The sequence below is a fragment of the Styela clava genome, chromosome 3, assembly GCF_964204865.1.
Source record: "Styela clava chromosome 3, kaStyClav1.hap1.2, whole genome shotgun sequence".
In the NCBI taxonomy this organism is placed as follows: Eukaryota; Metazoa; Chordata; class Ascidiacea; order Stolidobranchia; family Styelidae; genus Styela; species Styela clava.
The window spans coordinates 20,087,081-20,099,291 of record NC_135252.1 but is presented as its reverse complement, the minus strand read 5'-3'; the positions used below and the strand labels follow the sequence as shown (position 1 = coordinate 20,099,291).

At 33.2% G+C, this 12,211-nt stretch overlaps 1 protein-coding gene across 2 annotated transcripts in view; it reads left to right on the top strand.

Moving 5' to 3' along the window:
* The window catches only part of LOC120342898 (uncharacterized), a 45,409-nt gene extending 34,119 nt beyond the window's left edge, over positions 1-11,290 (top strand). The window contains exons 2-10 of one of the 2 annotated variants that reach the window (XM_078110888.1): positions 5,163-5,257; positions 6,540-6,623; positions 7,337-7,378; positions 7,887-7,949; positions 8,233-8,295; positions 8,600-8,662; positions 9,052-9,105; positions 9,388-9,422; positions 10,112-11,290. In XM_078110888.1, the coding sequence (XP_077967014.1) occupies positions 5,195-5,257; positions 6,540-6,623; positions 7,337-7,378; positions 7,887-7,949; positions 8,233-8,295; positions 8,600-8,662; positions 9,052-9,105; positions 9,388-9,422; positions 10,112-10,151 (507 nt within the window). In that variant the 5' untranslated portion in view covers positions 5,163-5,194 and the 3' untranslated portion in view covers positions 10,152-11,290. The remainder of the gene's footprint in view (positions 1-5,162; positions 5,258-6,539; positions 6,624-7,336; positions 7,379-7,886; positions 7,950-8,232; positions 8,296-8,599; positions 8,663-9,051; positions 9,106-9,387; positions 9,423-10,111) is intronic. The other variant, XM_078110889.1, reaches the window with a different exon arrangement.
* The last annotated feature ends 921 nt before the right edge of the window (positions 11,291-12,211 follow it).

The following is a 12,211-nucleotide window of genomic DNA, read 5'->3' as shown; positions in this document are numbered from 1 at the left end:
TCCTGAGGGAAGATAGAATAGTTTTAATTTTAAAAAACAACATATGATTAACAAAGTAAATTTTACTTAATCCTTGTAAAAGGCTCAGACAATCGGTCAAAATTAAAACACGTGACGGCCGATGCAAAGTTATCCAAAGCAATGCTCTGTACACGGCATAAAGTTCAGTTGTGAACGAACTTAATTTTTTGTCAAGTGTAAAAGATTTGGAGACGTCATACTTTAAAATACAAAATGATGAACCACATCCTGTATCCGTCTTTGATCCGTCCGTATAAATTAACAAGTATTGACTGTAATTCTCAGTAATATATTCATCACATATTAGTTTACTTATAGGTAACGGATTTGTTTTCGAAATAATATTCGCGAGCGACACATCAATATTTGGAAGTTCCATTTCGCAAGGAGGTGACTGAAGAGGGGGTACACGATTAACCGAAATTTGCTTGAAAACATCCGATGTGGTTAGCATGTTAAAGGTTTGAAACAAGGGTGACTTCGGGTAAAGCTCGTGCCATGTTTGTTCTATTATGTTGGTATTCGGATATTGCGTAATCGATAAAATTTTGCTCTTATATCTCATGCAAGCCTGTCGGTGACGAAATTTAATCGGAATCTCTCTACAGGTAACATTTAGGCAGCAGATCGGGGTGCTTGGCAAAGCGCCACAGCAAACACGAAGAGATTTATTTTGTAACAGCGATATTTTCCTAATTACATACTTTGGTGCAAAATAATAAGCTTCTATTCCGTATTCAATTATTGACCGTATTAATGCCCTGTATAATTTAAGCAGAGTTTCTCGGGAAGCTCCCCATGTTGTGCCTGTCAAAAGTCTCAACAGATTTAATCTTTCATCACATTTGTGTGTTATATGTTCTACATGAGCTTTATACTTCAATTTGTTGTCGAATATAACGCCAAGGTATTTATACTCAGATTTAACCGGCAACTCCTGTCCATCAATGTAGAGATGCAATGGTGGAGGTTAATGTGATCTTGAAAACAATACAGCACACGATTTTGTCATTGAGATGTTAAATCCCCACGCTTGACACCACGAACTGATTTGATTTAATGTCATTTGCATATCCGAAATAAGTTCGTTGATTTTTAAACCAATCTTCCATGCGGCGCAATCGTCAGCGAATGTTCTGGATGTCGAGGATATATTTTTTGGAAGATCATTTATCATAATTGTAAAAAGCAAAGGACTTATCAGGCTACCTTGAACAATCCCATTTTCCGATTTAAAACTGTTAGAATAAGTAGAACCAACCCGTACCTGGTAAAACCGGTTAGATAAAAATGATTTAATCCACGATAAGATTCGACCCTTTATACCAATGTTATGAAGCTTATAAATTAGTCCTTCACGCCAAACCATATCGTATGCTTTTTCAATATCAATGAAAACTGCAATAACGTGACGCTTGCTTGAAAGAGCCTTGTATATATCATCGTGCAGACTAATAATATTGTCCAATGTTGATCTATTCGACCTGAAACCAGATTGTGTTTCGTGAATCAAATTAAACCTGTCAAGAAACCATTTCAATCTGTTGGCCACCATTCGTTCCATGACTTTGCAAAGATTACTCGTAAGAGATATCGGGCGATAAGATGACGGCGAGTTGTCTTTCTTCCCTGATTTGAGTATCGGTACCACAATCGAATGCTGCCACGCTCTCGGTACACGCCCTTCGGACCACGATCGGTTAAAAAGCTGTAACAAGGTGGGGATAATTTCTTGTGGTAAATTGTTTATCATAGGATAACCTATTTGATCCTGGCCGGGCGCTGTACTTTTACGCGATTGTAGCACATTTTTTAATTCGTGCATAGTAAACGGAACATTCAATGGGTTCTTATAGTCGAGGTTCAATTTGATTACTTGATACATACCAATCTCAAAGTTTCGTTTCCTATCCAAAAACTGATTTTTATAATTTGCAGTACTGCTCACAGTTTGAAATGTAGACCCCAGTAGATTTGCCTTATTATAATCACTTGTGACAGAAGCACCATTTGGATCCGAAAGCGTAGGAATATTGTAATTTCTTGGCGAGTTCGTAAACGCGTGTACCATTTTCCAAATTTTCGAAAATTGGGTTGGCGAGTTAATCGAGTCGCAGAATTCTTGCCAACAATTTCGTTTTGCTGCTAGTATTATCTTCCGAGCACTAGCTCTCATCTTTTTGAAGTATATAATATCTATTCCGTGAAAGGTCCTCTTCATTTTCATATACGCGGCTTTTCTGAGTCGAATGGCTTTTGCGCAGTCATTTGTCCACCATGGTACTGACCTTTTCATAATTCCAACTTTAGATCTAGGAATTGATTTGTTGGCCACGTGAATGAGCTCAGATGTAAAACTATTGTTGAAGCTATCGATTTCTAATGTATTGGTGATACGAGGCACTAATGATAAAATTAGGTTTGAAAATTTTAACCAGTCAGCTTTTTTAAATCGCCAAGATGCTATAAAATGTTCTGATTTAATATTTCTTACGTTCACTGATGTTGTAACAATACAATGATCGCTTCCCAGAAAATCATTTGCTACATTTGTATGACATTGTTGTGCGATGTCTGGAGAAGCTATAGATAGATCTAGTAATGACCATCGATGATCTGGATGCGAGTTGACAGCTGTATTGAGTCTTGTTGGATGTTGTGTGTTGAGTATCACAAGATCGTGTCTATCGATTATATTTGCCAGATAGTTACCACGGGTATTGTTAATTTTACTTCCCCATGAATGGTGGTGACTATTCAAATCTCCCAAAATTAAAGTTTTGTTTCTGGAGAAAGGGATGGCGCGTGCCATTTCAGATTCCGATATAAAATTGCTCGGTGAAATATATATATTGACGATGTCATATCCACAGACGTCAATGCACTGCATTTCCATCGCCAATGGATTTAATTGTTTTTCCGCGTGCGTATGAAAGCTTGTTGCTAATAAATATACAAACACCTCCGCCATATAAAGATCGGTCTTTCCTTATCAAATTGTATCCATTAATTCGAGGGGAATATTTCGCAATTAGATGAGTCTCTTGAAGCAAAATTAAATCAGGCATTCGTTTCATAGACGGTATATATTTCTTTAGTTCGTTTATTTTGCGATAAATACCTCGACTGTTCCACTGCATGATGAGCAACTTGCTATTATTATACATTTGATTCGTGGCATACTAAATCCTTTAAGTTTTCTATTTCGATCGGAAATTTCAATTTATGTTTTGCAGACAATGATATTATCTGAAAAATATCTGCTTGCTCTCCTTTAGATTGTGCAGCAATAGTATTTTGAATACCTTCAGCGATGAAAGCCATAAAGAGCATAGGTTCAAAGTGGATTTGTGAGGTTGCGTAGCAAGATATCTCTTTGCATGGCAGTGACTGCATGTAAAAATACTTTTTAGGTGTAACATGTGTATAAACAATCGTTTGAATGTACCCATCTAATATTCAAATTAATATGGTATCTTAAGGTTATTCCGACCAAATTTGAGCAACTTTTGATACATAATATTCGTCCTCGACTAAACCAAATGATTTATTATTAACAACCAAACAAATTAACGATGGAAGATCACTTTCGGTTAATGCAGTAGGTTGGTCAGTACATTAGGACATATTTTAATTTTACAAATCTCGGCTATGCACGCGGTGCATATATATCTCCTTCAATAATGTTCCATTGCTAGATGAAAGTTAATGTTATACCTATACTTATGGTATATACCTATGATACTATATTCGTTACAATTCGTTTATTTTATTTTATTATAGGACGTTATTGTGTATAACTGCCCACGGTATTTACCGCGTGGTCTCAGTAAGTCATAGGTTATTGTGACGTTTGAAATAAGGAACTGCATGAATTAGCAATCACTAATTATTATTTAAGGTGAATCAGAGACATGCGCCGGACTGCATCAAGCCCCGCACATAATGCATACTTATAAGCCATATTCAGTAATATATATATCATAGTTCAAGTCATACGCATTGCCCTTTAAATAGATGAAAGAACTTTAGCACGATATGATAAAATAGAGCCTTATATTCTGTGCAGTTAAACATAATTTGACATCAACACTTCCCTGCCTCGAGAAAAGGTCAGTATTTATTTTCAAGAACTTAACATGCCCAAAAACAGTAATTTACTCAGAAATTTGCATTATTTTATCAGTATTCTCCATATTCGATAATATATTGGAAGTGGGTGGTAATAATAATATGATCTCGTGGTTTCGTTATGCAGTCATTCTGTAGGCGTATTATTTTGCTCCTTTGTATTAAAGCAAAGATCAATATTCCAGTGCCTGCGCTGGTGTAAGTATTAAAAGTTGTAATCTTAAATATATACAAGTGAATCAAATCGGATATGGCGATTTAAAATTCTTCATTGGGCGCTTTTTTGAAAACTAATTCAACGGGTTCCTATAACAAAATCTAGTCCATATACGGAAAGAAACAAATTATTAACAAGGATAACACTTATCAAGGTCAAGTGAATAAACAGAAATAATTTTATTTCGAAAAAAATTATTTATGCATAAAATCTATATCTATATTTACAAGGAATGATCTAATATTTGTATTAGCATAGGTTGCCAATATCCAGAACTGTGGTTGATGGTAATAATTCATGTGGTCATTCCGGCATATTTATATTATGATCGTTCGATAGCATCCGGAATAAATATAAAAAAAAAACGGTTCTCCCTAAGTATGTGTACCAAGATGGCGCACAACCTGAACATAGTATGTGTACCAGGTTAGGGTTCAGGTTGTGCGCCATCTTGGCACACATACTCCGGAGCGCCAAAATAAAAAATTTTTAACTAATATAAAAGAGAAAATGAAAATCTATGTCCGTAAAACACAAATTTGCTACGTTCCCCAAAATGTTTTTTTCTGGTCTGGAATGTATTTAAATGCAGTCAAATATTTGTGTATCAGTCTGGCATCTGAAATTTACAAAGCAAACAAAGAAATTTGTATTGTGTGGTTTTTATAAAATTGCATAACTGTGTCTGTCAATATAACTTGAAAAAATTATTTGAAAATTATTATTATTTGAAAAAATAGCCTTACCAGTTTTATCAGATTTAAAAATATGATTTTGACATTTTTTTTGTATAGATTTGATATAAAAATTTTAAAATTATCTACTATGTCGAACACTGATGAAAATGAAAATGAAAAGCTGTCCAGTGAAGAGAATCATACCAATCAGGTGAGGATATTTTTGTTATATAGGGTTATCATTAGCAAGAAATCACTTTAAAAAACGATAAAAAATGACGTACAGATCTGACGGAGCAATATTCGCGGAAGTAGTATTACTACCGAAACCAATGAAAGTAACTGTTAAAATGAATTAATAACTTTATGAGACTCAATTTTTATCAATTTGTTCAAAATGTGACATTGATCCGAACTGTAGTGGTGAAAAAATTGATTTTCACAGCACAACGCAACAACAACAACAATTTTAAAACGATTCATATCTACATCTAATTCAAAACTTATTTTTCGTCAGTTTGAAAATTAAATAAATAAGGAAGGAAGGAAAATAAATATGACACCGCTCCATGTTTAATAATATATAGAAAACACAGTGAGGTAACTTTGATTCAAGTATGTCTCGTATTTATCAAAACTTTTAATTTTAATATGATGTAATTAGTGCACCGCTTGTTTCATTGAAAGCTTTCGGCACTTTGTCTTTTGTTTTTGATCTTCAACATAAAACTTATGTAAGACATATCAAAAATTAATATCACCAATAATTTCATTTGTTGGTATATACCAGGGGTGGTCAACCTGCTTTCGACCGCGATCGACTATAATCTTCAAAATCTAAAATCTTCAAAATAGCTCGCGTTCGACTGATCGGTTATAAGTTCATGCACAAAAACAAATGAATATTGAATGCAGATAACTGAACACACGCATCCAAAAAAATTCGAAATTGACTCTTTGGCCGCATTCCTAAAAATCGCCACAAGAATTCGTCGATCCCCAAACTACTACAGTTTCCAAAAATTTTATCACTTTATTATAGAAGTGAGGCGATATTTTTAGAATACGTCAGAAGTTATTGTAGGATAGTTCGTCATTCAAGACACCCGATATTCGGCAAGTTCATTTCTAAACCTTGGCAGCGGAAAAACTTGCATTTGTGGCGTGAAAATATGATCTAACTCGCTTGGCCAAACCTAAGTACTGTATGTGTATGACGTATTTTGCACATGTACAGTACTGTATTACGTATACCGTTTTAAAACACACAACAGGCTCAGCATGAGATTGGTTCAAGGTAATTACTTGGGATATGTTATTAAATTCACTCAACATCAGACGCGATCAAATACTCGAGACCTGGAGATCGACCGGCCGATCGCGATCGACGTTTCGGCCACGCCTGGTATATGCTATATATAATATAATATAACTTGAAATGTCAACATTTATTTCATTTATGTCAAAGGATTCATAATAGTCTATTATTTTAGATGGCTGTGCCGATTCTTCCTCCGTCCGGCGATGCAAGTGAACTAATGCTGAGAATATTGCTTGAGCAAATAAATAAATTCCAAGTGAGAATTTTATCTTTCCCTTGGTGATTTTGTTTTTTCAAAGAAATTCATGCGGTTGTCTTTCTACGGTACGCAAATGTTAATATCAAATTCATTTTGGCAATCAATCAAAATTTTTTTCACTACAAAACCGGGCAAATAAAGGGGGCTCCCGAAGTATGCGAACCAAGATGACGGACATCGGAATGTAATATGTGTACTAGGTTAGGATTAGGCCATAATATTAGGTATAAATACTACGGGAGGCTCTTGGCTAGCTTCGAACTGATAATAGGACTAAAATATAGAAAATTGGAAAAAATTATTGCCTAACCCTAACCTGTTACCCATGTTACGTTCCGATGTCCGCCATCTTGGTTCGCATACTTCGGAAGCACCAAATAAAGTTATGTATTTATGTATCATGTATGTATTTATGTATAAAGTCATGTATTTATGACTTTGACAAATCAAGAATCTTTATTTATATATAATTATTTTGATGATATATTTGCGACGTATATCTAATTCGAGCTTATAAAATTATCTGAAATAAGCGCTAGAATTATTAAAACTAATATATTGGAATCCTATAAAATTCTGTTCTCCCATAGATCCGATTCCATCAGAGATAGATACAACAAATATGTATTTTATGATATCACAAAATTAAATCCTAAACCGAAAGTTTGAAACAGGTTGATTGGTTTATTCCGCGTTGTTTATTTCTTCAGGAGCAAACAAAGAAACTGATAGGAGACCAAAACAACAAGTTGGTAAGCATTTTATATTAATTTTGAATTATATATTCTTTTATTTAAGATAATAGGCGTCAAAACCAATTACTATTGATAATGTCGATAGCACAAGTAGAGTATTTAAATTTATAGGGTATTTCTTTGTATCACATACGACCTCTATAATGTCTAGATTCAGCGGTTCTCAAACGATGAGGCATATACAATTTTTTGAGAGAGCGTGAAGATCTTGTCTGCCCTATTTTTGAAAATTTTATTTCCTCATTTTGGATATTACCATACCTTCGCTTTACTATCTGTTATTTGTAGCTTATTGTTAGCTAGTTATTTTTCAGGTTGAGGGGGTGGGCGCTAGACTTGATAATTTCTAAAACAGGGGCGAGTCTTAAAAAGTTTGAGAACCACTGAATTCAAGAACGTGTTTCCAATATTAGTTTAAATATTAATCTGATCAAAAACACATTAAATCTGTTTAAAACTTTTGTTAAGCTTTTTTATTTTTACCCCGCGTTAATTAATTTTTTAGGAAGAAACCAATAACCAAGTCAAAAATCAATCTGGGATAATTGCAGAGCAAAATACGAAGTTGGTGAGTATTTCATATCATACACTCTCGAATTTTTCAATAGATAATCAGATATTCTATTTAAAACAAAAATGTTGAAAAATGCCCAAACCATAGTTCATAGACTTGATAAATTCTAAAACAGGGGCGCGTCTTAAAAAGTTTGAGAACCACTGAATTTAAGAACGTGTTTCCAATATTAGTTTTATTTTAATCTGATGAAGAATATGAGTGAATAACATTAAATCAGTTCAAAATGTTTTAAAGCTTTTCTATTGTTACTACTCCGCGTTAATTAATTTTTTAGGAAGAAACCAATAACCAAGTCAAAAATCAAGCTGGGATAATGGCAGAGCAAAATAAGAAGTTGGTGAGTATTTCATATTCATATCATACACTCTCGAATTTTTAATTGATAATCAAATATTCTATTAAAAAAAAAATGTTGAAAAAAGCCAAAACCGTAGTTCATACCAGTGCAAGGTGCTTTTTAAATCCAAATTCGAAGCTGATCGACCGCACTTCTCTGTCAATATTTGATCACTGCTATATCATGTACGTGTTTTTAATATTATTTCAATAATATTCTTATCACAAAATAATAAAATTTCAATTGCAAATAAAGAGTTCGAAAATGCTGTTGTTTTTTATTTTTTTGGTTTTTATTTTATTAGGAGGAATTCGATGAACAAGTCAAAAGTCAAGCTGAAATAATAGCAGAGCAAAACGAAAAATTTGTAAGTAGTTTACGTTAATACTGAATGCACGAAATTAAAAATTTTTTTAAACAATAGACCTTTTTTTAATTAAATAGCCGTAAAATTGCCTACACATTTTTGCCCTACCTTATAGATTTTAAGGAATTGGCCGAGAAATCCTAAATCCTTTAAAATAAAACTGTTGTTCTTTTTTCAAAATTAACTTTGCTATTCGCACAAACAACGGAAACCTCCATCAATAGAAATAATTCCGGCCCAAATGTCTATAGTTCATTCTGATAGTCAATCATACGTATAATGTACCTAATACATCCCTGGTTCTAAATTAAAAGTAATTTTACTACAACTCAATTTTTTTAGTATTTCACAAAATAAAATATCATCAAACGTACATTCAATTTTTATAGAATGACGTGAATGAAAATTTACGCAATGTTCAGAATGAGTTGGAAGGCTTCAAGGTAATTAATTGTTTTTCTTTCCACTCGAGCTTTATAAATTAAATATGTAAATACTTAATATAACTTCAAATGCTTTCTGAAGCATTAAATATCATACAAATTTTCATTCCGAGCTTACATTATGTTCAGTGTGATATGCAAGTTTCAAGTAGCAAAGCGTGTTAGATTTTGAATAATTAACATTCAGTTTTGTCATTAAAAAATTTATTTTCTATCGATGAAAAACTTTATTTTTGTGTATATCTATACTTTACAATAACCTGTCTTTGATTTATTCTATAGAATTTCCAGTCAATGTACAAGAACTTGGCGGAGAGGTAAATAAATATAACATATGTAAAGATGTGTTTATGAATTTGATAGATCAGTAGGTTATTAACTTATTAGCCCTAAATTATATAAAATTAACGGAACTATATAGGCGTTTCTTTATAGTATTCCATCCAAAGCATTTTTTTGTTTATATTACTCAATTAGAAAACCGCTTTCACCACTAATGATATTTCTGATATTTCACTTTTCTATTCATCAAAAACTTCTGTTTAACAATGGGGGCATCTCAGTCAAGTGAGCGTGACAAATATGAACAACCATATATGGACAAATAGGTCAAAGTACAACCTAAACATAAGCATATTATCTCATCATTCGTATTCAAAACCAAAAGTAAATCTAATTGCACGAGTACCACTGTCGGTATACTGCTTCGGAACTGTTTGTCAGAAATGGGGACAAACATGATCTATTTATTACTTTTTTTTTTCTTTTTTATTTCCAAGTAACTGTACCACCATTAAAAAAATTCTTTTAGAAATATTTAATATTCGAATTACACTTATCGATATATGTTCAATATTGTATATAATGAAGATTTAAAAACCATTTATTATTTTAGTCTACACGAGGCAATCAACATTTTTTATAGCTATGAATATTTTAATTATAGGTAAAATATAGAGTTTTGCCTTAGTGTTAATAATTTTGTATCATTCATATTTTGTTCTAGACCCACTTTTATATGGATCTGGAGAATTGCTACAAAATGATGAAAAAAGCCATTAATGGTAATGAAGATAAGCTGAAGAAACTGGAGTCTTGGTATAAAGAAAAGAAACTTATGAGAGTGGGGAAAATTGGTATCGCCACGGTTGCTGGTGGCGTTGTTGGTGGAATGATCGGGGGTCTCGTCCTCCATAATGGGGCCGTAGCTGTAGCCTTAACTGGCGTAGCATTGTCGCCAGCTGGGATTATATTAATTGGTGTCGGAGTGGGAGTTGTTATTGTAGGGATAAGTTTGGCAGCCTATACGATATACCGAAATAAAAAAATGAAAAAAGAAAGTGAGAAAGCACAAGTCAAGTTAAGTATTGAAAATGAGTTGGCCCCAATGCTCGATCAAAGTGAAGGTAATAGTAAGTCATTATAAGTCATAATGGTCCATGTTTGACTGCTATTTTAATCATTTTTCTGTGGATAAAGAAGATGATAAGTATTAATAATAATTGACATGATTATTTGCCTTTATCTGACATGTTTGAAATATTCATATAAAACAAATATACACTGTTTTGTTCAATAAGGGAGGCAAATCACCAGTCACAATCTAAAACACTGAGACTAACTCAAGCAAACATCAGTTTTCAAATTCTGGTATAAATTGTCCTAAACCTCTATATTGACAGAACATATATATGCAGGGACTGTAATGTATATCCTGTATTTTGGATGCCCTATACCCCGGAGTCTTCGGTACCCTGACTATATATTGAAAGTAAAACTGGTGTTTTATGTTATCATGAATTGAACAAGTAGGTTTCAGTATTCATTACGTGTTGAAGGTCAAGTTATGATTATTTATATGATGTATTTTTTGAAGAGATCTCATGTCCACAAACATTTAAGATGATACTAGAGAATGGAAAATATATTTTTTTTTTTATTTCAACCGGGCTATTGAGGTCTGAATTGACTGACAACATTGTTTTAATAACACTGAAGCATTATTGTTCATTTCTGTATGGAAATTTTTGCTGTATACTGAACTTATATTTATTATTATTAATTCTTATCAAATGTTAACATTTACGATAAAATATTGTATATACTAGTGTTAACATTTACATATATCTGACTAAAAGAGGTTTTATTTTACTCATACTGCAGATAAATTACAATATTTATATTATTTGCTAGTTTTTCAATTTTGTGGTGGTGTTTAGAATAGGTACGCGTTCAGATGATAGAAGCTTTTAATATATTTGACTTAATCTATTAAATCGGATATTTATACCACAAATGTTTGCCCACCTCGAGATGTTGAATTTTGCCAATACAATGTCTACGGACTATAATAAAACACCAACCTGATCAGGTAGCATAACAGCTTTTGCCACAATCATGAACTTCACTGCATTACGCGCCCGGAATAGATCGAGGTAGATTGCTGTAGGTATAGTACTATTTGTAATTCCGCCCTACAGTATTACCAAACATGTTTGAGGTAATGTAACTACATTGCATGCGCGCTGCTGTATGTAGAATCACGAACTTCTTTAACACGATCGCGGTCTGAAATGCCTAAAAAGATATTCCAGATTTTATTAGGATTATTTCTCATATTCCATGGAATATTATGTACAAAATTAGAATGGTACTCCCGAAGTATGTGAACCAATATGGCGGACACTGAAACGTAGTATGTATACCAGGCTAGGGTTAGGCCATCATTTTATTCCAATTTTCCTTATTTTAGTTCTTTTACGAGTTCGGGGACTAGCAAAGTGACCCCGGTAGTATTTGTAACTAAAATTATGGCCTAATCTGGTACACATACTATCTTTCGGTGTCCGCCATCTTGGTTCACATACTTCGGGAGTGCCATTTATATTGACTGATTTTCTCAGCAGCCATTCCCGACTCTGAGTTCATTTCTCAATACTATCAACTATTTAAATTGTGCTTTCGCGTTGACGCTCATGAAACACTGTTATACAATTCCGTTGAGCCTAGATTCAACAGAAACTAAAACAAAGAGGATATCTCTTATTAATCCTGGTACAAATGCGGGAATTCAAGACAAAACAACAAATTTGGGAACGGATACCAA